General features: G+C 39.0%; 1 protein-coding gene across 3 annotated transcripts in view; it reads right to left on the bottom strand.

The window, feature by feature from the left end:
- Positions 1-1,863: 1,863 nt before the first annotated feature.
- Positions 1,864-23,384, bottom strand: part of VAPA (VAMP associated protein A) — a 30,232-nt gene continuing 8,711 nt past the window's right edge. Inside the window, exons 1-7 of one of the 3 annotated variants that reach the window (XM_082234923.1) lie at positions 16,300-16,322; positions 14,324-14,476; positions 12,916-13,019; positions 11,542-11,622; positions 8,754-8,993; positions 6,280-6,456; positions 1,864-3,486 (exon numbers count right to left, since the gene is read on the bottom strand). In XM_082234923.1, coding sequence (XP_082091049.1) covers positions 3,331-3,486; positions 6,280-6,456; positions 8,754-8,993; positions 11,542-11,622; positions 12,916-13,017 — 756 coding nt within the window. In that variant the 5' untranslated portion in view covers positions 13,018-13,019; positions 14,324-14,476; positions 16,300-16,322 and the 3' untranslated portion in view covers positions 1,864-3,330. Of the gene's footprint in view, positions 3,487-6,279; positions 6,457-8,753; positions 8,994-11,541; positions 11,623-12,915; positions 13,020-14,323; positions 14,477-16,299; positions 16,323-23,384 lie in introns of those variants that run through there. The other 2 variants (XM_082234922.1, XM_082234924.1) reach the window with 2 other exon arrangements.

Consider the following 23,384-nt stretch of genomic DNA (forward strand, 5'->3'; position numbering starts at 1 on the left):
CCGCCAGAAGGCCCTCGGCACTGGACCTCAGTGTCCAGGCTGAGCAATGGGGGTGGAGACGCTCCTTCAGGTATACTGGGCTGAGGCCGTTTAGGGCTTTAAAGGTCAGTAATTCACCCTACAGGCAACGCTGTAGGAACAGTATGCGTGCACATCCTCAACCACCCATTCAAAAATTACTTGAAACTTCCAGCCTTCTCCCAGCATGCTTAGAAACAAAATAAATAACACCAAAAGAAAATGTGCAATGATTTCTCCATGCACAAATATAAAAACATTTCTCCAAACTAGATGTATTTGCTGAACATGCTAACAGATTTTAAAGAGTTGGCCTGATTCTTCAGACCATGTATTAATAGTCCAAAGCAGCAACTACGAAGTTTTATCATAATCCTATTCTGCACAATACCACCAATCTTAAGGCTTAGTTGGAAAGACTTCAACACCTTTACAAATTTTCAAAATAATTCATTTTTTACAATTAAACTAATAGCACCCACTTAAAGTATTGGGCTGCGGTAGTATATCAGTCTACATGTAGACAACAAAGATATGTGCATAGGGATGTACACCTCAGAACTTCATTTAATATTATGTTATCAGAGGCTTCCTTTTTAAACTGATTAAACAGAGCTTCAACAATGCTTCTCTGCCACTTTATACTTACTGAGCAAAAGAACGAATACATAGTTTATTCTCTGTTCATTCATCTGCTTCTTTTAGGCTGTCTATATAATTTAAAATACACAATGTTTTCTATCATAATTTGTTTTCGGCTGTAATGTACACTAAGACATGTTACAAAGGCTTATGACTATCCAGGCTGCAGGATCAAGTAATTCACAACATACATGAAATCTAATGTTAAGGGGACAGAAGGTTCTCACACACACAGTTTTCTGACGCTTATTAGTAACAGGGACAGATTTTCCTCACATTTATGTACACAAGCAAGCAGGCAAAGTTCTAACCATTTCAGAAACAGACAATTTAATCCGTGTTACATAATTTCACTGAATACAGTTGATATCATCCAAAATCACTCCTGAGAGCAAAAAAATAGTTTAGCATTACATTTTATATACAATTATGAAAGGATTATTAGAAACCAGAAGGGCATCCATTTAAGGAGCACCGCACTTTACGTATACTGGACATGACGCCCAAATGCACCTTGACTTGTTCAATAATAGTTCTCTTTAAAACATATAATCCAACTACATGGCCCAACAGGCTCTCACTACTTAATTTATCACTTATTCAATATTTATGATAATCAGATGGCAGTCTCTGGATCGTCATTATTTTCTGACATCAGGATACTTCTCAATATCAAGCTTCTAAGTTCAGTTTGTCTTTGATGAATTATTCTCTAATCTCTAACCCTAAAATGTGTAGCTATTACTACAAACCTTTGTGTACACTCCTTTAACAGCAAACGTAACTTTTAAATTTTCTCCTTCCATATAGAAATATCCAAATGCATCCAGAAGTTACAGCCTGTACATTAGCCCCCCCCCTCCCCCTGTAATCTTCCAATGGTCAAGTTCCTTTAAGGAATAAATGATTTCTTCTGACGTACCATTTATACACCACAGTATGGAGAGTCTTATGGTTTCAGAACTGATGAAATGAGAATTAGACTTGAGCATACTTTTTCCAGTCACCATGGTCAGAGAAGACTTGAATGCAGATACCAGAACACATAAAAAGGAAATGTTTGTATTTGCATGCTTTTAAAGTGAAACATCATGCAATGGTTTGTTCATCTTCTTCTTTGCAAATTGCATGTTATAAAAGTTTGCCAGAGACAGCAGTGACAGTACATGATGTATATTTTCCAATAAAAAAGCACTAGAAATGAAAGGCAACCAATATGTATATTTTTGCTAGAACATTTCTCAGCTACATAAGATCGAACAGTTAGCTGCATCCATATCCAAGAATATACAAAATTCTGCCTACAGGAATAAGCCTTTCAAGAATGTCAGTTCTGAAATAACTCCCTATGGTGGCTAACAGTTAAAAATAGCTAAGTATTGTGCTTTCAAAATTATCTACTTAATGACATAGAGATCAGAAATGAAACAAGCCACGAGGTTAAGTGAGGAGAAGCAGTTCAGACCCAACAAAATAAACTTTCTAGAACATAGAAGGTATGCATAGCTAATGGGCAAGTGTGCCAAGACATATTTGCTGGACAAAACTTTATTTTCCTTTCATAAAACTAAATGATAAAAGATTGCTCAGCTGGAATCAACCTAAGGTACTTAAGGAAAAATTATTTGGAAAGGTCACACAGAATGTATTTCCAGAAAACATCTGGACTAGTCAGCCTGAATGCAAAATTATTGATCATTAAAGGACTACTGGGGACTCCAGATAAGGGAGCATCAATGAATCAACAGAAATATACCTATTTGATACCTGCAAAGTCCACCACTATTTTAAAAGACAAGTTTAAAATACCTGCCTCTTGTAATTAGTCCCATGTCCCAAAACAGAACTAATTCTAACCTTTCATTTTGCTTAAAAAGCCAGAAACCTTTTCTGCCGCTGTTAAATAGTATGGAAACAGCTATGTTTCTTCCAAAGCTTCACTGGCACCAGTTCAAGCCACAGCTAGTGAACTGAACATTCATCTGTGACAAGGTTATGTGTAAAACTTGAAGGAAAACTTTTCTCAAAGTGGAATTCACAGAAACAAGCTACCCAGCATAAAGTATGTTAACAGTTTTATTTTTTTGTATGTTAAATACCATGGGACAGGGCTGTAAGGATGAAAACTTTAACAACTGCCTCACAAGGGGTAAGAAATTCTGCCATGATATTAGCAAAGTAAGGTAAAGGATAAAATTTACACACTAAGAGGAATCATTTCCCCGCAGAATGCCTCATCATATTCCTGAACAAGTGGGATTAACATTCTAATAATCATTTTCCAAGAGGCAAGAGCAACAGATAATTTTTTTAAAGGATTATTAAAATAACATTTACAAGACTCTGAACAATTTTTGAACTCTTATTAAAACCACAGAAAGAAAGAACAATTCTTTATTTATGTATGACTTTTCATAAAGGACTGAATGTGCAACTGACACCTGCTATTGATGAATTAATATACAATTTGTCCAGCAGCCGGCCAGTTTGTCTTTTTATTGTGTTGTCTAACCGTGCAAGATCATTAGAGGCAAAGCCTGTATGATGCTGTACACAATAATGGTCACTTGGGGCCATACTACCAATGAAGTGGTAGGTAAATACATTTTTTTCTGGCCAAGAAAAAAAAGGAAGCTGCATTCTGCATGCTTCTCTCTCTTTTTCCCCTCTCTACAAGATGAATTTCCCTAAAAAGAATCCAATGAAAATGGCTGCAATTACAACAAGAAGTGAGGGAAGAGGATTGGAGACATTATCTCGGAGAGCCAAGCCTGATGTTCCAGGTTTATCCAAGTGTGCCACCTTTCTCAGCCTCAAACCTTCATCCTGAAAACACATGGGGGGAAATAATCAATCAAAAATCATCAAAGAGATTGTTACAGATCTGAATTTAACCAAAACATTTTAAAACTTAAGACAGGTTAAGATGAGATACAAATTTATTTGTGTGTGTGCACAGTATCTGACTTTAAAAGATGTCAAAATGTAGCACAAAATAAAACGTAGCATGTTGTGTATAAATTAGCAACAACAGCAAAATATAGTAATCCTTCTACTGTTATTGACCATCAATAATAGCCTGCTTACAAAACTGGGGAAACAAAAGACCCAACTATTTAAACTGTTCCACTGATAATGGCAATTTATCCCAGAACACCACTATTAGCTCAGAATTGCAAATTAATCAAACAGCATAACACTGCACCTTCTAGATTTTCAGTGAACACAAGATTTGCATGGCTTTGTGTAATGCTCAGAAATGAAACGTAAAGACAAGCAAAAACAAACAAACAAACAAACAAACAAACAAAAAACACCAAGGGAAAGCTTACACTACCTTGGATGCAAGGAAGTGTAAAAGCTGAAAACTGGGGCAAATCCTATCTCTCCTTTACCCTCAACCCCCTGTTCAACAACTGACTTCATTTAGGACAGTCCCCTGATTCTCGGGAGAGGCCAAACCCTTTCTGTCAGTGGAAGCCACTGACTATGATTATTAGTCAGGCTGTTATAGTATTATTTCAAGGGTGGGTTGGTTTTAAATCAAGGAGATTTTAAAATTACCAAGAAAAAAGGATCAATTTAAGTAACTGAAAACTGATCCCCTTTAGGAATAATAAGAATACACTCAAATACTTTATAACAAATAAAATACATGTTCACAACTAATTATTATTCCTATGTGCTTGTATTGTGCCATCAGTACATGGTACTTTGCAGAATAGAATAAATCAGATAGGTCCCTGACCCCAAGGGGCTTCCCATTTAAGATGGGCAGTGGGTGGGGGAAGCTACAGGGACAGGCAGAGAATGCCAAGGGTAGGGAAGAAAGAACGTGGGCAGATATTTTATAGGCCATGTTGGAAGTGATGCATAAGGCGCAGCAAGGAAAAATAGTCATGTAACAGAGGAAGGGACCTTCAGTCAACTGTGATAAAAGCCAAGAGAACTGATGTCATGGGCAAGGACATAATGAGAAACAAGGACTAAAAGAGTGAGACAAGGCTGCAGACAAATTTTAAATCATGCATACCACATAGATTTTACACTGTGCATAATTATAAGGGACAGGTTTCTGTTTGGCTGTTTGGCTCTCTGTACACATGCAAGCATAATAATCAAGATCACTTACTTGAAGGCTAACAGCTGCACTACTACATATGTTTATCTAGAAATTAAGCACTACTGAATTTGGACTTACTTCTGATTAAAATTTCATATATCAGGCTGTAAATAAACTAAAACTTTCTAGGAGCAAAGCTAATAGTTACTAGGCAAAGAAGACTGTTTGGAATCCCAGAGCTTTGTGCATGAGCAGAAAGAACTTCTACTTGCACATGGTATATGAGGTTGGTGATTCCAGCTGCAGAACTGCAACTCTTGGACAGAAATCATACACTTTCAGGTATCATACTTGGACCCTCTACAGTACCTTGGGGTGGGAGTGGCTCTTTTGGGAAGGGGGAGTGAGAAATTTTCTACATGCACATGGAATACTGCAAATTGGATTCAAGTCAGTGTTGGTCCATGAGACGCAGAGTAAGTGTTATGTTCTTTTGTTTGTAGTCATAAATCTTCATGATTTAAAAGTGGGTGATCCTGCACTCCTATTTTATACCCTCCAGCTACCTCATCTCTGCAAAGTGTGTAGTTTTCACAGACACTAGAATACAGGACATACTCTTGATGACAATTACAGGATGACATCTCTTGGATTCAAACCAAGGGAACCTCACAGTAAACTCACATATAAAAGAAAAAACTTTCATAGAAAAGAAAGTACTTTTTCACATAGCACAGTTAAACTATGGAACTTGCTCCCACACGATGGAATGCCAGTGATAGTCACAAACTTGGGTGGCTTTAAAAGAAGATTGAACAAATTCATGGGGTTATCAATGGCTGCTAGCTAAGACAGCTATATGCTGCCTCAGCAGTTGGAAGCAGTATGTTTTTGAATAAGAAGCTAGAAACTACAGGAGGGGAGAGTGATCTTGTCCTTGAGTCCTGCTTGTCGGTTTCCCACAGGCATCTAGGTGACCTAGGCAGGATCTTAGAGTCTAAATCCTAGTTTAAAATGTGAACTAAGTTTTAAGAATAATTTTATTTTCATCAACAAATCTGATTAGTCAGATTCTGGTTTGATATTCTGGTTTGGAGGTAGTGCTTAACAACAGGCACATGAACAGAGCAGGCTTGGTGCTAACAGGACTATCAGTTAAGAAAAGTCGCTTAAGTTGAAGCCAGCGTCAAATTATTTTACTGTGTGTTATTAAAAAATTAAACTTTATCTCTGACATTAAAAATCTGAAGAATTAAACATACTCTGACCGGGAAATTTGCTGTAGGTTTGCTAAATCCTGTGGGTGACATCCTTTCCTCCCCTCCACAGTTCCTTACGCTTCTCCAAAATCTGCTCAGGTGTGAGGTGGGTGAGGAGGAGAGCCCTGTGAAATCCCATCATGTCTGCTACTGTGATGTTGCCTATTGCTTAACAATTCTTTGTTCTTGGAAGAAAATGATATGGGATGTATAATAAGGGTACTATGATAAATACTTCCGTTTAAACAGGGTGGTTTTTTAAAAACAACTTTCATGAATCTGCTCTTATGAACTTACTCTCAGATGTCTGTTTTCCTCTGATAGTTTCACCACATCCGCCTGAAGTCTTTTGCATTCTTCCACTAGCTTCCTTGTTTCGGTGTCATTAAGCGAAACACTGTGTGGTTTTGGCATTGGACCATCCTGCTTAGCTGTATTCAGTATTGGAGCAGATTTGCTTGCATCTATGTCATTCTGCAAATATTAAACATGGTTTCAGAACAGGATTTTCTTTAATCAAAGCTAGAATTAAGCGTTTTTTAGTTTTAGTACCATGGGGGGGGGGATACCAAGTTAGTTACAAAGATGACAAAGCTGAAAAAACAACCAGAGAATAACCATTGTTAAAGATGATTGATAAAGATATGTTGCAGGACCATTTCCCCATTTTATTTCATCTCTGAATTCATTTTCCTCACTTAGAGCTTTGCAGTCTGAAATCTGCATATGAGCTTTACTAAATCTTTCCCAAAGAACAAATTGTTTTAAAATAGAAGTATACACAAGCCTGTGTTCTCTTACAGTTCCTAGCACAAGTGAAAGGAACAAAATGTAAACAGATGAGGTATGAACAAAACACTAGGAGATGTATAGTATAGTTATTACACTAAATCCTGGGTCAAGAAGAGACCCAGCAGAGATACCTGAAAGCAGACATTGGCAGACATCTAATACAAAGAGCAATTAATCAGAAGACAATGAAGAAAGATGGTTATTATTTATAAAATTCACATACTGCCCCTTATCCAAAGATCACAGGACAGTTTACAGTATAAAAACAGAAAATAAGTAACATAATAACCAAAAAGTGGGGGGGGGGATACACAGGCACACACCCTGTGGCCATGTGTATGCACATGAGAAAGTTGGGGTGGGCTAGTCAGAAAAGCCAAAGGACCTCCAAGTGGTTTAAGAATAATGACAGTGTGCTGTAAGTGTGATTCTGTAACTGCTGTAATTGTCTGAAATGGTAATTGCCTGTGTAGCTGAACGTGTATAAAAGATAATGCCCGAGAGGATCAAAGTTCAGCCAGCCTGATTTGCTGACTCTACATACATTTGTATTAATAAAGGCCTAATTTTTCACTTAAAGCTGTTGTCCACTGGCATATCTTAGGAAAACCCTAGATAGGGTGAACCCTTTACAAAATTTTCCAACATCAATTTTTTTAAAAAAAAATTCAAGTGGATTAAAAATAGAGAAACAATTTGTACCCACCTGATTCTAAGATGAGAAAAACTCAACAGAAATAAACATCTTAGCCCTGGGTGTAAGAGAGAGAGTAATCGGGTCCACACAATGTTCCTGATGACCCAATCATGGTTGGGAGATTAGGAATGTCCCTGGGCTTGCACACTCCTTATGCTCCCCTTTCTTAATGTGTTTGCCAACTGTGATTTTGAGCTAACCAGGATTAGCATTAACATCACTGCAAAAGGTAATGCTGCCTTACGATTAGTTGATATAATGGAGAGGAATAAATTAGAGCATGGCAGAGAAAGAAGTTAGGACATCAAGAACTGAAAAACTATGTATTTCATGTGGCAGTCACTAAGCACAGTGTCCAATCTGCAATATGACTCAAGAAACTTCAAATATTTAGGAAACATTTTTACTGTATTTGATTATAATACAAACAGTATAGGCTTGAATAAATGATATGGCAATAGACACAGACTTGCAAAGTACAGTAAGACGTCATTGTGTATGCTGTATGCATTTGACACATACAAGGTTGAATCAAGCACAAAATTTGGCTTCCTAAAATTATCATTTTTTAAAAGAGTTTTAATAGGAAACATTTATAATGCATAGTACCTAGGCCAGTACAAGGTTTGGAATTAAAATAACTGTAACATTTCAGATAAGTATATTTTGTAAACTAATAACCCCCTTAATATCAACTGTTATCTCTGTCAAATATTATTGACACATTTCTTTCAGCTACAGCAAATAATTCTACCCTATGGACATTCCTTTTTTGCAGGAAAAGTGCAAACCATGGTTTCCTGGTTCAGAAATAGTGACAAACTATGATTTGTGAAAACCAGAAAATAACCACATGTACAAGGGGAGGATGGAGTGAATGGGCTCTTTTGAGGCAGTTCTCAGAACCAAACCATGGCTTGGTGTAATATCAGAACAAATCCAAAGATTTGTTTCCAGTTGCCAAGGAGAATTTAGGCTCCTGCCCTAAGACTGTTTCAACTGCCTTACTAACCCTTTTTGGTCCCTTCCATCTGAGGCCTTTCACTTCTTCCCCTTGCCATATATCTCAATCCTAGCAACAAAAATTAATAAAGCAAAATTTGAGAGCAGGATACACTACAAAAGTAATGCTATTTTACCCATTTTCATAGTCGAGGTCTTTCTCAAATAATGCTCTCTTCCAATTTAAGCCTATTGATATTTTCTTAGCTAACTACAATAAATTCAATTAACCACTGAGGCACTAGAAGAGTTTGAGTGCTTTCAGCTCCCTAAAACAAACCTGATTCATCTTGTGTTTGACCTCACTGCCTTGCTCCATCATGTCAATCTTCTGGCTATAACTTGCAGGTATCTGAAGATTCTTGCTGTTGGATGGAGTTATGTGTACGGATCCTGATGAAGATAAAGTCTGAGGTGGAAGCTGAGACATGCCCTCAGCACTCAGCAGATCTCTCATTGCAAGACTTAGGGGAGTGACTAAACCAACGGCTAAAGGATTAGGCTCTGCAACCCCTCTCTGCTACTTAGAAAAACATAAATGTTATGCACAAGCAGTCAAGTAACAGCTTACAAGACAGGAATAGGCAAAAAAGCTAGCTTCTTTTATTGATTTTATTGACTAAGGGTGCTAATCTAATCACTTAGTAGAGAGTAAGCCTCACTGAAAACAGCAGGACTTACTTCTGGCTAAATATGTATATGATTGTGCTATACACAATACAGTGGTACCTTGGTTCTCAAACTTAATCTATTCTGGGAGCCCATTCGAAAATCAAGGCACAGCTTCCGATTGGCTGCAGGAGCTTCCTGCAGTCAAGCGGAAGCTGCATCAGACGTTCAGCTTCTGAAAAATGTTCACAAACCAGAACACTTAACTTCCAGGTTTGCGGCATTTGGGAGCCGATTTGTTCGGAAACTATGCTGTTCGGGAACCAAGGTTCCACTGTATACTGTAAACTATATACAGAACCACATATAGAAGCTAAGGCTACTTTTGTTGGGGTTTCCACAGCACTTCCAACTGCTGACAAGAAATTTTAAAAGCAGCTTGACAGCAGAACTTCAACGGCAAAACCATAGCGAACAGATTTCTGGCTGGATTATAGTGTATCCTCCAGCTCAGTTAAGTTCACTGTTTCCTGTCTCCTATTTTCTGTAAAGCAGCACTTTCTATAAAAAATAGCAGTGCTACATAACTAATTGTATCAAGGAAACATGCTTGAAATACAAAAAAATCTGCAAATAATCTTCTGGTTTAATAAATGGAAAACTAAGCTAGCAAATATCAAACATCAGTGCATGGTGGACAAAGTGAATAATACTTCTGAAAAGCTTTAAATTGTCTTTCTTCTTAAGGTGGATGATATAGTATATAACTTTCTACCCCAACCCTAGAGATTAAAGCATGGTCTTCCCTGTCTCTATCAATTATGGACTGGTAAATTACCCCAACTAACTAGATTTAAAAGTTCCTACATCCTTGTCTGGATATAGGTTTCACTTTTCCCCACAACCCAACCATGTATAATCATGTGAGAGCTGGCCCTCAACTTTCCCACAGCAACCTCTTCCTTAGGTACACTGTTCAAAATATTGCAAATGGAATTCAAGGCCATACATTTATTTACCTTTGTGACAATGACCGCAATAACTAAGTGGCAATAGCTTGGGCTATTGATGCAGGGCAGGGGGAGAAGAGGAAAGCATAAAGGATATTGGAGGGCAACAGATTTGTAGAGGCAAAAGAACAAGGATTTAAGAATCACAGGCAGGAATTCTTAAGTTGTACCAAGGTTATCATCATGCCATTACTGTGGCTATCTGAAGTTTTTAAATATTTTGCAAAACAATGGCCCATTTAAGTCTCTCAATAACGAAAATTAGAAGACAGTTTTAAGAACATTACAGATCTCAAGGCGTTAGGATTTAGCAGCTTTTTCATTAAATCTAAGAGTTCTGTGCTTCATAGCATGATCTTGGCCATATCAATTTCTAGATACCCTGACTACAGTTACACCAGTGGCAAGGCTAGCCCTGCTTTAGGAAACACTATGAGATGGCAGGCAGTAAGGGCAGGAATTGCTGTCTGAATGCTGCAAGCAAGCGTTTTGAAAACTGTTGCCCCTGAACGGGAGAGGGCACTGGAGCTCTATTTTAGGCAGCAAATGTCTTGGGTCAACAGTGAGCAATGGTGCATCTTCATGCAAGAATCAACAAAAAGCACATCCTTACAAATAGTATGACAACCATGTTCTGCTGCCCAGGACAATTTCCTACGTACCTATACAGCATGTGCAACTTAACACCAGGTACCAGGTAAAATGGTGCAGCCTAAATTGGCAAAGAAGGAATTGGATGCATACTGTCAGCTTCCTTTTCTCAGATCTCACACTTGTAGCTTTTAGCTACAGCACTGAAATAAAAAATATAGAAGTTCCTATGCTAATAACCCCTTTCACTCATGCTTCCAACTTGTTTCATCCTCCTTAACAGGAGAGTATTGTAGGATTGCCCATAGCTCATTGTGTCATAAAAACATAGAGCTCTTAGAATATATTACCATACTGCTTTATCTTTCGAACTGCTACCCTTCTTCAAAGATTTTTATGTGATCATACATGGGAGTCTTGAAGTTTTGTTGCTCAGTTCCCAGTGACAAGGTCATTGCACCTCTTTGAAACACACCCCATCTTCCCAACTGACTAGCTTGCACTCACTGTGTAAGCAACACAGTTTTCAAGAGGTGGAACCAAGGCAGCTTTCACTTTGACAAAATGAGCTAGGGATATGCATGCACAATTTCATATGGCACACACTGATGAAGAAGAGACTGATAGGGAGGTTACAGAAAATAGTGCACTTATACTGTATGCTAAAAAGAAATGTAAAAATACAAAGCTTTTTGTGTGCTACTGAATCACTGGTTACACTGCCCCATATTTTAATTTATTTAATACAATTACATAAGCTGTTCAGATACAAAACAACTACAAAGCACATTCTTAGCTTAAGATATGTTGTTATAAAATCACTACTTGAAGTTGTTTCATTTTTGTTTATTTACTTACCAGCTTATCATTTTCATTAGGCATTTCAAATACACATCTCAATTTGGAGTCCATTAAGTCATCAGACTTTGCATCCTTCCACTAGGACAATGAAAATAAATTAAATTTTAGCTGCTTTTTAGTAAGTCATAATATGCAAACTTTGCCAAATACACAGTATTTTAAGACTGAATAGGCTTAGAAGTGGGAAATCATGGTTTAAATAATTACTTAGACATGAAGCTCTTAGGCAAACCAAGTCTGGGAAGATATTAAGCAAAAATATGTACAAGTCTTGTGTCTGAGCACACTGGGGTATACCACTATAAGTTTTCCTGGTTTAATTAGCCATACATTCCCACTATATCCCACTACACTCCCACTATATCCCACTACACTCCCCAAATTGGGAGGCTATGGTTACCAGGATCTGAAACCATGGTTTGTTCCATTTCTGGCAAGCATAGGCTTCCAGTTTAGATGTAACAGAAAATATAACATACACAGGTATGGGGCTTGTGCACCTCTCTGCTTAATAAACAAAGAAACGATACTATCTCTCAGCCTAATCTTCAGTGCTTTGGTGGATATCAAATGGGGGGGGGACTAAAACATGTCATGTTCAAAGATAGTGGGGGGGGGGAAATATTTTATTTTATTTTTTGTTTGGATCAGGCTATCAGGAAGGAAATTTGATTGGCATATTCCCTGAAAGAAGAGATTCCCCCTACTTTCTAAAATTAGAAACTCTGAAGTTGTATTTGCCACAAAATTGATAAACACAAGACTCTTCAGATTATAGATCTTATCAGGGGAAGTGAAACAGCAATCCAATAAATTACCAGTAACAAGGAAAGACGTGCACCACTTTGCAACAGCATTTATGAAATTTAAAGGCAGAAAACAAAGATAATCCTTGTAGATACTACTTCCTGCGCTTAGTACTGTACAACCATGTTATATTCTACTGAAATTTTGTCAGAAAAGAAGCAGGCCATTTTTTCTTCAAAATAGAAGTGGTAACATTAAGCACACTTTTTTAAAAAAGTGTGACCAACATTAATGTCTAATGCATTAAAATGGCTAGTTTATGCAACTAGTTCCAAGTAAGTATTGGTGTAACAACGACTGATGGCAAATACACTTTTTCCCCTGAAGATGAAGAAAGCAGCTCAAGGCTTAGTTCCTAAGTGGAATGTACATTTTGAGGTCTCTCGCAACAGTATTCTTTCTTCCAGCTTGTGCCAGCAAAGCAACAGAGGAGGAGAAGTTGGACACTCAAAATATACCGGTATGTTGAACATAATACAAGAACCCTACTGGATAAAATATGGCAAAAGGCAAAAAGTAAGAATTCATCTTGTTAGTTTACAATACTGAAATATATTTACTTACCACTGCTTCCATATCTGTAATGTTTGAGGGAGCAAAGATTGTCTGTACCATAAACTTATGTTTACTCTTCTCATTTGGATCATAATCAAAAGGCTGTAACATCACTGTATAATAGACAAAATATGAATTACTAGAGGCATGCTACCTACTTTTCCTGTGAATTTCAAAATTTTAAACTCAGCATGAAAGAACTGTGCAGTCATTTGGAACAGATAATAAACAAGATCTCTTGCAAGAATCAAGTTCTATTATTTATTGCAAATTTGCCTTTTATAGTTATCTGTTATGCCCCAATATTATGAAAACAAGTTCACTTGCAAAATCAGGATTTCTATTTCCACATAACAACCTGAGCTTCCAAATTTGATGTAAGTATGTAATTAAGTTAAAGCAGACAGAAGTTTGAAACATCTGAAAATGGTGGGAAGAATTTATTAAAGGGCCACCCATTACCACTGTGATGTATACAAATATTGGGTAAGAGATGCCCAGGACCTTGAATGTTAGCAGAGGAGGACAGAAGAGATCTGCCACACTCCTTCAAACAGGAATGATATGATCACCAGAGAAAGAGAGTTTGCAGAGAATTCTTCTGGCCCTAATATTTTGCATATATAATTTGGATCCAAAGATACACTCCTTGGATCCAAGCTCTAAAAGAGAAGAGAGTTGAGAGAGTTGACTTCTTCCAGTCTCATCATCAGAGAGAAGGTAAGGATGGGAGAGAGACTGGAGGAAGTCATGCATGGGAGCTTGGGAAGCCTACCACGGATGGCACTTTGATCATTTATAGATGATCAATAGATGATCTAGCTTAGTGCTCTTTTTCATATGTGTGTCTGCCTCTGTCACTCTCACAGGAGACAGAGGGATGCTGACCAAGAGACAGGGGTGCTTAATGGAAGACAGGCAGGCACACATACAGTCAAGGAGCCCTGCTGCAAAGCTGTTCGTGGAGTAAGAGATTGTTCTCTGCATGGGCATTTTGCTGGGTTTCCATGATGCATGATGAAAAAGGGAGCTCCTTTCTTAGTATGCAAAATGGAAGTCAAGAAAACTTTATGTATTAGTGTGGATGGGTGACTGGAGTCAGTGTATGCATGCTTTGGCCCTGTCCATTTTGGAATTTGCCCCGCTCACTGCTCATATGTGGACCCAGACAACTTACATTAACAACAACAACAACAACAACAACAACAACTTTTATTTGTATCCTGCCCTCCCTGGCCAAGACCAGGCTCAGGGCAGCTAACATCAAATATAAACACTGATATAAAATCAAACAGTAATTAAATCACCTCTTAAAAAGAAGTCAGGATAAAATTAAAATCTGAAGGAATGTGGCCCTTGGAGAGGAAAAAGGTTCCCACTGCTAATAAAAGAAAGAAAAACAGCCAAACATTTTTACCTGATACAGTTACAGAAGAACCTGGGTCAATAATTCCACTGTTTGGCCTCACACAGTATCGACGAGGTGCTGTAGTCTTCACTTTAAAACATACTTTTCTGTCCGATGGATTTCGTAATTTAAGATTTGTAGTGACTACATCTGTGAAGGGACCTGAAATTGTTAAAGGTTTATGTTTAGTAATTAGTCTATTTGTTAGATGTGATCTCCAAAAACAGGCATCACAAGCAAACCAATGGTCCAAATCAAGACATATCCACAGACCATGTTTAAGAGGTAGTCAGTGGTGACCAGCAAGTTATTATTGTCTTCCATCCTTTCTCCCAATATCTTGCAGTTTAGAAAAGCCTGCCAGCAAGTCCCTGCCTCAATTAATACTCTTTTTGTGCTCTGCTCTGCTCAGGCAATGTTTCTCTGTCTGGTTTTTGACAATTCCCTTCTCTTCCTATAGTCCCCACGACACAGCCCATACTATCCAAACCCTCTGGAGATACCCTTTCAGAGGGAAGAGCGGAAAATAAGTTGTAAGAGCAGCCTTTCATTCACGTAGCCATTGGTGCTATGGCAGTGAAAACACCCAAATAAAAATTGGGAATAATTAGAAAAAGGATCCTCTGTGCAATACTGTCCAAAACCTCTCCTGCCTTTGCCTAAACTACTCTACTATCACAGGAATATGATGTCCAAGCTGATAGGGAAGGAAAAATATTGTTTAGGGAATCTGCAACATTTATTCTGGAAAACAACCTCATGGAAGAGAAAGACTGGAAAAGGAACATGCATCACACACACATACCAGAATGGTAGCGGTTTCTGTTCTTCAGAGACCTACTTCTGAACTGCCGAGAATCGTCTCTGAAAAGACAGCATAATTTCCCCCCACTGCAACACTGGGCTGTGAGGTTCATCTACTTCTAGCTCAGAACTCCAATGTGGAGGAAGAAGCCTGTAAACCAATTTACAGAGATTGGTGGGCCTCATCTGGCCCATGGCTCAGCACCCTGCACTACGCCAACCTATTTTCATGACTGTCAATAAAAACCAGCAAGGATCCATCCATTTGAATGATTTTATTCTTATTTTATTTTTTTGAGGCTGGCATCTCACTAATAGCCACAAGGATAAGCCACAGCTGAAAAAGAATGAAAAAGAGAAGGCACGTAAACAGCCAGAGGCAAGCATGCCAATGAGGCAGCAGATAGAGGCAGAGGTCTCAAAGGACAAAAAGAAGGGAACAGTGGCCAAGAAAAGAAACAATGGAGAAAAATCAGCTGTAAAAAGATGTGCCCTGCTATGACCATATTGCTACAAAAATTCCCATCATTTGGTGGGTATCCTATTAGCTGAAAACAGAACTATACATTTTTGTTATTATGTCATTACATAGATCTATGGTGCACGTGCATTTGAATACTCCCTGCAGCTGGACGATCACTGAGTAGCTAATTACCAAAATAAGCCAAGCATCTTGCATACAGGGAAAGGTGGAAGAAATTAGAATATTTTAGTTCCGAAAATGGAAGCCAAGATGGAACATAATAAAGCTTGTAAAATCATGATGTGCAAGGAATGAAGAAAAGTATTTCCTCTCTCTGAGCTCTTAGGTTCTTGGGTAGTACGGTGAAATTAACAACTGGTCCAGGACCAATAAAATGAGATATTTATTCAACATATAAATGCACTGGCCAGGAAATTTTAAAAATGAATGACCTGGCAATAGGTTTAACCATAAAAGCAAAAAATGGATCTTTCAACATGGGAGATCATGTTACCCTTGCACAAGTGTGTTGGAATTTCTCCTGTGCAGCCCATTTGGAAAGAAATTATCATTTGACTTTAACCATTTTATGCCAAGAGCTCTCTAAATCCTCTTCAACTTAAAGCAAATAAAAAAAACTAGATCCTCCATACTCAGAGACAACATCTATCTGATTACCTAATTCTAGGGACAAATAGGCCCTCTCTTCTATCACTACCTGTGTGTTTTCCAGGATCACCTTACTGGCTGCTGTTGGTGACAGAGCGCTGGACTACACTGAACCCAAGTCTGATGTAGCAAAACAATTATGATGGAGAACAACTGTCAGATCAGGTGGCATCTTATTATGCTACATGCAACCATTATTCTCCTGTAAACAAAACACGAAAAGTAGAAAACAGCTCATGTTTATAACACATACATGCTAGACTGTCAACATGGTATCGAATTAATAGTATCAGTGTATTCCTGAACATATGTCAACTTATGCAAGAGAAATTCTTAGCACAGAAAGCTTTATAAAAGCTGTTTAGCTCTTAAATGACAGTGAAAGATATTACTTCTATGGAGAAATTAAACAGTGTGAGTGCCTGCAGAATTTTAAGGGAGCAACTTATATTTGGGTATTGTCTTTTCCCCCCCTTGAATTTTAAAGGTGCGGCTTATATTCGGGTCAATATGGTATATAAATAAAACACAGGTCTTACAGGTGCCACCTGACTAAAAGAAGCCACATCTGACTATACAACCAAAAATGATTGTTAACACCACTAGCCAAGATGGGTTTACATACAATCCCTTTCTAATGTTATTCATCTAGGAACCATTCAATTAACAGGATTAGCACTGAACTTCCAGAAGTGAATAAAAGCAAATCACATGCTGAAAAGGCTCTGCTCCAAAAACAGAATTTGACTGTTATTAACTGTAGAACAAAAAAGAACTTAACTAAAACTGACAGATTTTTCCTTGATGCACAGTTATTTTCAAAGTCATTTTCTAAATTTCTATCACAGGGTAAAGAACAAAGAATTATTGTTAGCTGGCCATTGTTAATAATATAAACATTATGAAACTGAAGAAAATTATGCATGCAGCTAAATAATTAGGAGTCTTTTAAAAATAAAAGATTTTAGCTTCAACATAGCCAGAAACTGGTCAACGGACTTATTTCTGAATTACTTCAACAAAATCTCATTACCACCAAAGGCCTTGGTGAATGAATGCTTTTTAGAGCACTACTTGTTGGGCTATGTTTGACTTACTGTAGAGAAACTAGCCTTCACCAGACTGGCTAGAAAATGCATTCAGTGTGCTACACTTTTAAAATTAAAGACGGGTCCTCCTGGTATCGTGCTACATATTGCCAGAGTTAAGGATGACAGCACTAAAATTTTCCTCTTAACATTTTCTCATAAAGAAATGAATATGTCACATTGCACTTAGTACTGAGACTGAGATCTGAAATTTTAGCTACCTTTTAAGCAGAGCTAGGCAACAGGTATTCTTATGCAGCCCTAATCTCTGCTTATTGACTTTACATTTATGTATTACCATTCATTCATTCATCAGCTTTAAATTGAAGCAATATATGGATTTTGTACATTCTTTTCTTTCTTCTGTGCTTTTAATTGGTTTTATTTTTTTAAAATAATATTTATTAAGTTTCCAACAAATTAAGCACAACACTACAAAAAAGCCAAAAAAAAAAAAAAACATACAATACATAACAAACAAACAAACATAATAAAAGAAAAAAACAAGACAAAACAGAACAAAACAAAAACCATTTAAAATTTCAATTTCAACATCTTATCTTTCTTTCCCTTATTTCCTCGACCTCACACCTCCCTTTTTGTATTCCACTTCTGTTAATTGTTTCAGCAATTCCTTTCCATCTTCCTCTGTTTTCTATCCTATAATTGTCTTAACACATTCTAACCATATTTTTCCCTTTAAAGCTCAATTAATCTATTTATACTTAATTCCAATTCCTATCCATCTTCCCCTGTTTTCTATCCTATAATTATCTTAACACATTTTAACCTTATTTTCCTTTAATACTCTATTAATCTATTTATACTTAATTCCTTATAACATTTCTACTGAAGCCATATAACTTCATTCCAACGTTCTTCTAACATTCATTAATTTTACAATATTTCTATAAATAATCTTTAAACTTTTCCCAGTCTTCTTCCACCGACTCTTCTCCCTGGTCTCGGATCTTGCCAGTCTTTTCCACCAATTCTATCTAGTCCATCAACTTCATCTGCCATTATCCAACACTTCTGTACTTCCAGGAGACAACCATTCTCTCAGCCAGCAAAGAGCAGATGATTCACAACAAAGTTTAAGGGTCTGGCAGGGCAGGTCCACCTCCTTCTTTAGCATCCATCAATATCTTAAGTTTTACTCGAGGCTTCCTGCCCTGCCAAACAACTCCAAAAACATCCCTCTGCCACCTCCTGATACAATCTATCCCATCCAAAACTTGCACTGTTTGAAACGAAAGCAACATCCCCGGCATCCCAGCAACCCTCATCCCCACCACAACAACTCGGCCCAACAATAGCAACTTCAGATTTGTCCATATTTCCCAATCCCCCTTCTCTTCAATCCAACGTCCTTCACTGTTACCCTTAAATAAATTCACATTTTTGGCGGTCATACTGGCCCCCAAAAAACTCTCTTTCTCAACCGATGTTAGTCCAGTCTCCTCCTGAAGCTCTGTCAGGCTTTCCTTTCCCAATTCAGGTAGGGCTCTGGTCCTCAAATTCTTCTGTTTTCCTTTAAGTTCCATCATAACAGATGTCACATCAAATTGCCTTTGAATGGATGGGGCTCTTTCACACTCCAGTTGTATTATTTTACATTCAGCAGCAAGGATTTTCTCCCTGACTTCATCCGCAGTTGGCCGTGTCGACGTAAATTCCTGTATCGATCTCTGAATGGTTTCTGTGTTAGTGTTCACCTTTTGTCCCAGATTGTCTATTTTCCTGTGAAGCTGTTCCAACGAATCGTTTATTTTCACTAAAGCGACCACTAAGGCCTCTTCTGTCGACATTTCACCTGTTTTTTTCCTTTCCATTTACCATAACACTTGAGAAATTCAAGGTCAATCTCAGAGTCTCACAGTTCTTATCTTGCAGCTGGAAGTCCCCCTAGCCCAGCTCTTATAAAGTAACCAATTTCAGAGATTTCCACTAGAGGGAAACAATGTCCCCTTTAAGCACAACTCATACAATCCAAAGTTAATCAAAGTTAATTTCAGATTTCAGATACTTTTTACTCCTTTTTAGAAGCAGCCGGAGACAATAGAAACAATGTATTTCTCTTCCTTTGCTAGCTGTCAAGGAACGTTCTAAATGCTGTCAATGAACATTCCAAAACGTCAATCCTACTGGCAGCCCGTTTCCAGGGTCAGAGCAGCTTTATTTTAACTCCTTTCACTCTCTCCTGCAGGCATACTCAGTCCACAACTCCCCCCCCCCTCTTCTCCTGCCTCCAAGGGGGGTTTTGTGCTCTTTACCGATGGAAATTTAGGCTTTTACAAAAGGCTTTCCAAGACTTCACCCTACAGCCTCCTTGCCTCAGTCTGTTTACAAGTAGGGAAGGCGGACTTCCTGTTTTGAACCTCCCCGTTTCGATGCAAAATTAAACTTTTAAAATCCGATTCTCCCGTCTCAGCTCTACTCACGGGTAATTACTTTGGAGTCAAATTGTCCACAGGAAAAAGTCAATGCTCTCCAGCAACAGCTATGCGGCTTCGCTCCATGGAAGAAGCAGACGATTCGAAGCACCGCGCCACTCACCCCACGTCGCTCCGGATCCCCGAAACCGGGTTTCCCCGCGAGTAGGGGAGGCGCAAAAGGTGCCCGCCGAATCCCATGTTCACAGGCTTCTCCCGCCTGTGATTTTTACGGGTCTCCGCCTTCGCCGCGGCGGTACAGACCCAAATTCCCACGGGGCAAGTTCCTCCCGATCAGAGGAACTCCGCCATTGCCAGAGGCACCAACCCGGAAGTCCCCTCTAATTGGTTTTAGTGTTGTTTTTAATAGGGTTACTTATTTAATTGTTAGTATTTATACTGATACTGTGTTTCTAGTTGCGTTTGTTGAAATTCAAGCTCTGAGCCGCCTTGGATCCTGTCCCAAAAGAAAGGCAGGATATAACTTAAATCAATAAAAAATGAATGAGGGATTGATGTTTTCTTAAACAAAAACAAAACAAACAAAAAAACCACCTCATTGACTTCCCAAACTACATGATTATTTGAGACTAACAGCACAAGACTATGCATGTATATTCAGAAGTAAATACCTCAGGTACGTATGTATAGGATTCCACCCTGAGACTGCAATCAGAGTAAGTCTGAGTGAACCTTACTTCTAAGTAAACATGTGCAAATTGGGTTGCAACTCAATTCTCCCAACCCCATATTTAATGGCCACAGTGCTTTACAACATGTAAGATTCTCATACCAAGGGCTTCCTTAAACCACCCCAGTTCACCCACCCATGGCAAAGCAAACTATGTCAGCTGTACAGCCTGTTTCCTGTTCTTGGCACAAATGTCTTCTAGGTAACTGAACTTTTCAATCATACTGTCTATGTTTCCGGTTGTACACTACAGTGCCAAACCAGGAGTGCCAGCAGCTGTTTATGAGGATATAAATGCAACGTGTGCCAATGATGTTCGCTATGCTAGTATAAATGTTACGCATATTTCTCCATTAAATGTAACAAAATAGCACAGAATATATTCCATTACCAACAGGGGCTGCATATTACACCATTTTAAATGGCTTCTAAATTTTATGATATTAGCTTGGATCAAATGTGCCTTTCTGCTACCAGAAATTGGTTGTTTCTGACCTACTGGGAGAGCACTGCATTAGAAAAGTGATTCCCGATCCAAAAAAGTTATTCTACTTGTGCAAGCTCCAGCCCAAGATTTGGCACATGCTCTTTCAAAGACTTTATGACCCATGAAAAGTAGTTCATGCACTACTTATTCAACATGCTTCTCAAACTGCAATGCAAACCCTGATATACCTTAGTACTGGGCTGCAAGTAACCTTCCGCTAGTACTTGCACAAGAGTATAAGGAATAGCATGTAAACATTTTCTTCTTTAGATAAATCCTAATAAAGTGATTTGGCATTCAGAACAACCCAAGCAATTTTTGCCTTACCTATAACTAGAGATAGGGACGCGGGTGGCGCTGTGGGCTAAAGCCTCAACGCCTAGGGCTTGCCGATCGAAAGGTCGGTGGTTCGAATCCCCGCGGCGGGGTGCGCTCCCGCTGCTCGGTCCCAGCGCCTGCCCACCTAGCAGTTCGAAAGCACCCCCGGGGGCAAGTAGATAAATAGGTACCGCTTACCAGCGGGAAGGTAAACGGCGTTCCGTGTGCGGCTCTGGCTCGCCAGAGCAGCGTTGTCACGCTGGCCACGTGACCCGGAAGTGTCCCCGGACAGCGCTGGCCCCCGGCCAATAGATGTGAGATGGGCGCACAAACCCCAGAGTCTGTCAAGACTGGCCCGTTCGGGCAGGGGTACCTTTACCTTTACCTTTATAACTAGAGATATTCTGTGTGGAGCTCCATGTGGGGCTGCCCTTCGGCCTGGTCCAAAAAGATCCAGCTAGTGTATAATACAGTGGGTCTACTGCTTGTGTGAGGAGGGCTGACTGTATGTGACATCTCTGCTAAAGCATCTGCACTGGCTGCCCAAATGCTACTGGGCAGGTTCAAGGTTCATACAAAGCCCTCAACAACTAGGGTCCCGGATACCTTAAAGGCCACCTGAGTCCTTATACCCCAGTGAGAATATCCAGAGGAACACTGTTATTTGTTCCTGACAAGAAAATCTTTTCTCTGGCCTTCCCCTTTGAACACTTAGATCCTCTCACCTCTGTCCAGAACTATCCTGTCAAAATCATGCAGCTCTTCCTTCCTTCATGTGATATCATTTCCTCCATAAATACCTCCATTGTCCATGACCTTTAGTCATTCAACTACTATCATCCTCAGCCTGTCCAAAGGTCTTATACTCTTAGAGCAGGGGTAACCAACATAGTGCCCTCCAAATGCTGTTTGACTACAGCTTCCAATAGCCTTAACCAGCATTGCCAATGGGCAGGAATGGTTGAGCTGTAATCTTAACCAACGTTAGAAACTAAAATATGAAAGCTAGGAGCTAAATGGCACCTTAAACCTAGGTTATAGGCGCAACAACGGAATGTCTAGGCACACTTTTTAATAACAAGAATACAAAGCTGTAAGTGAATGAACTGCTGCTAGTCCTCATCTGAAGACTGCAAAAAACAAAGCCATGCTTCCCCTGCCCGCCTCCCTAATACAGTGGTACCTCGAGATAAGAACTTACAGTGGTACCTCAGGTTACATACGCTTCAGGTTACAGACTCCGCTAACCCAGAAATAGTACCTCGGGTTAAGAACTTTGCTTCAGGATGAGAACAGAAATTGTGCAGTGGCGGCGCAGCAGCAGCAGCAGGCCCCATTAGCTAAAGTGATGCTTCTGGTTAAGAACAGTTTCAGGTTAAGAACGGACCTCCGGAACGAATTAAGTACTTAAACTGAGGTACCACTGTAATTTGTTCTGGAGGTCCGTTCTTAACCTGAAACTGTTCTTAACCTGAAGTACCACTTTAGCTAATGGGTCCTCCCGCTGCCGCCACGGCACAATTTCTGTTCTCATCCTAGCAGAGACACCCACCTTGAGTGACTTGCCATATTTTTCCATAAGATGACCCCTAGATCTATTGGAAGTCTAGTGGGGAGGAATTTCTCTTCCCAGACCCGCAGTGCCAGTTTTAATCTGAAATCTTAGGAGCAGTACTGTACCCAGAGCTCAGAAACTGCTTGCTTTTATGAAATTCCCTGTCACTAAATGTGCCTAGAAAGATGGTAGTTTCGAATGCTGATCTTAACATCTGGAAGGGCCCATGTTGGCCACCTCATCTAAGAACGATCCCACTTGCTCTCCCTTGCTGCCCCATTTAAGCCCAGAACACCCAAGTGGTGGCACCATTTTCCTTCAAGTTCCTCATTAACGATCACCTATTCCATGAAGCATCTGGCTTAACTCTTTTGTTTGTCTCCCATCCCTCGGTAAGTACCCAAATTTAAGTTTCTTCAGGATTTATCTTGATTATATTACTTAGTAAAGAATCACATGCATTATACATAATAATAATCTGCCAACGTATTACCTCATACAAATAGAAATTGGATAACTAAATTTATTTTTGTTGTTAGTTTGCATGTTACATAGAACAG

This window comes from Podarcis vaucheri (assembly GCF_965113315.1).
Source record: "Podarcis vaucheri genome assembly, chromosome: 8".
NCBI classification, from domain to species: domain Eukaryota; kingdom Metazoa; phylum Chordata; class Lepidosauria; order Squamata; family Lacertidae; genus Podarcis; species Podarcis vaucheri.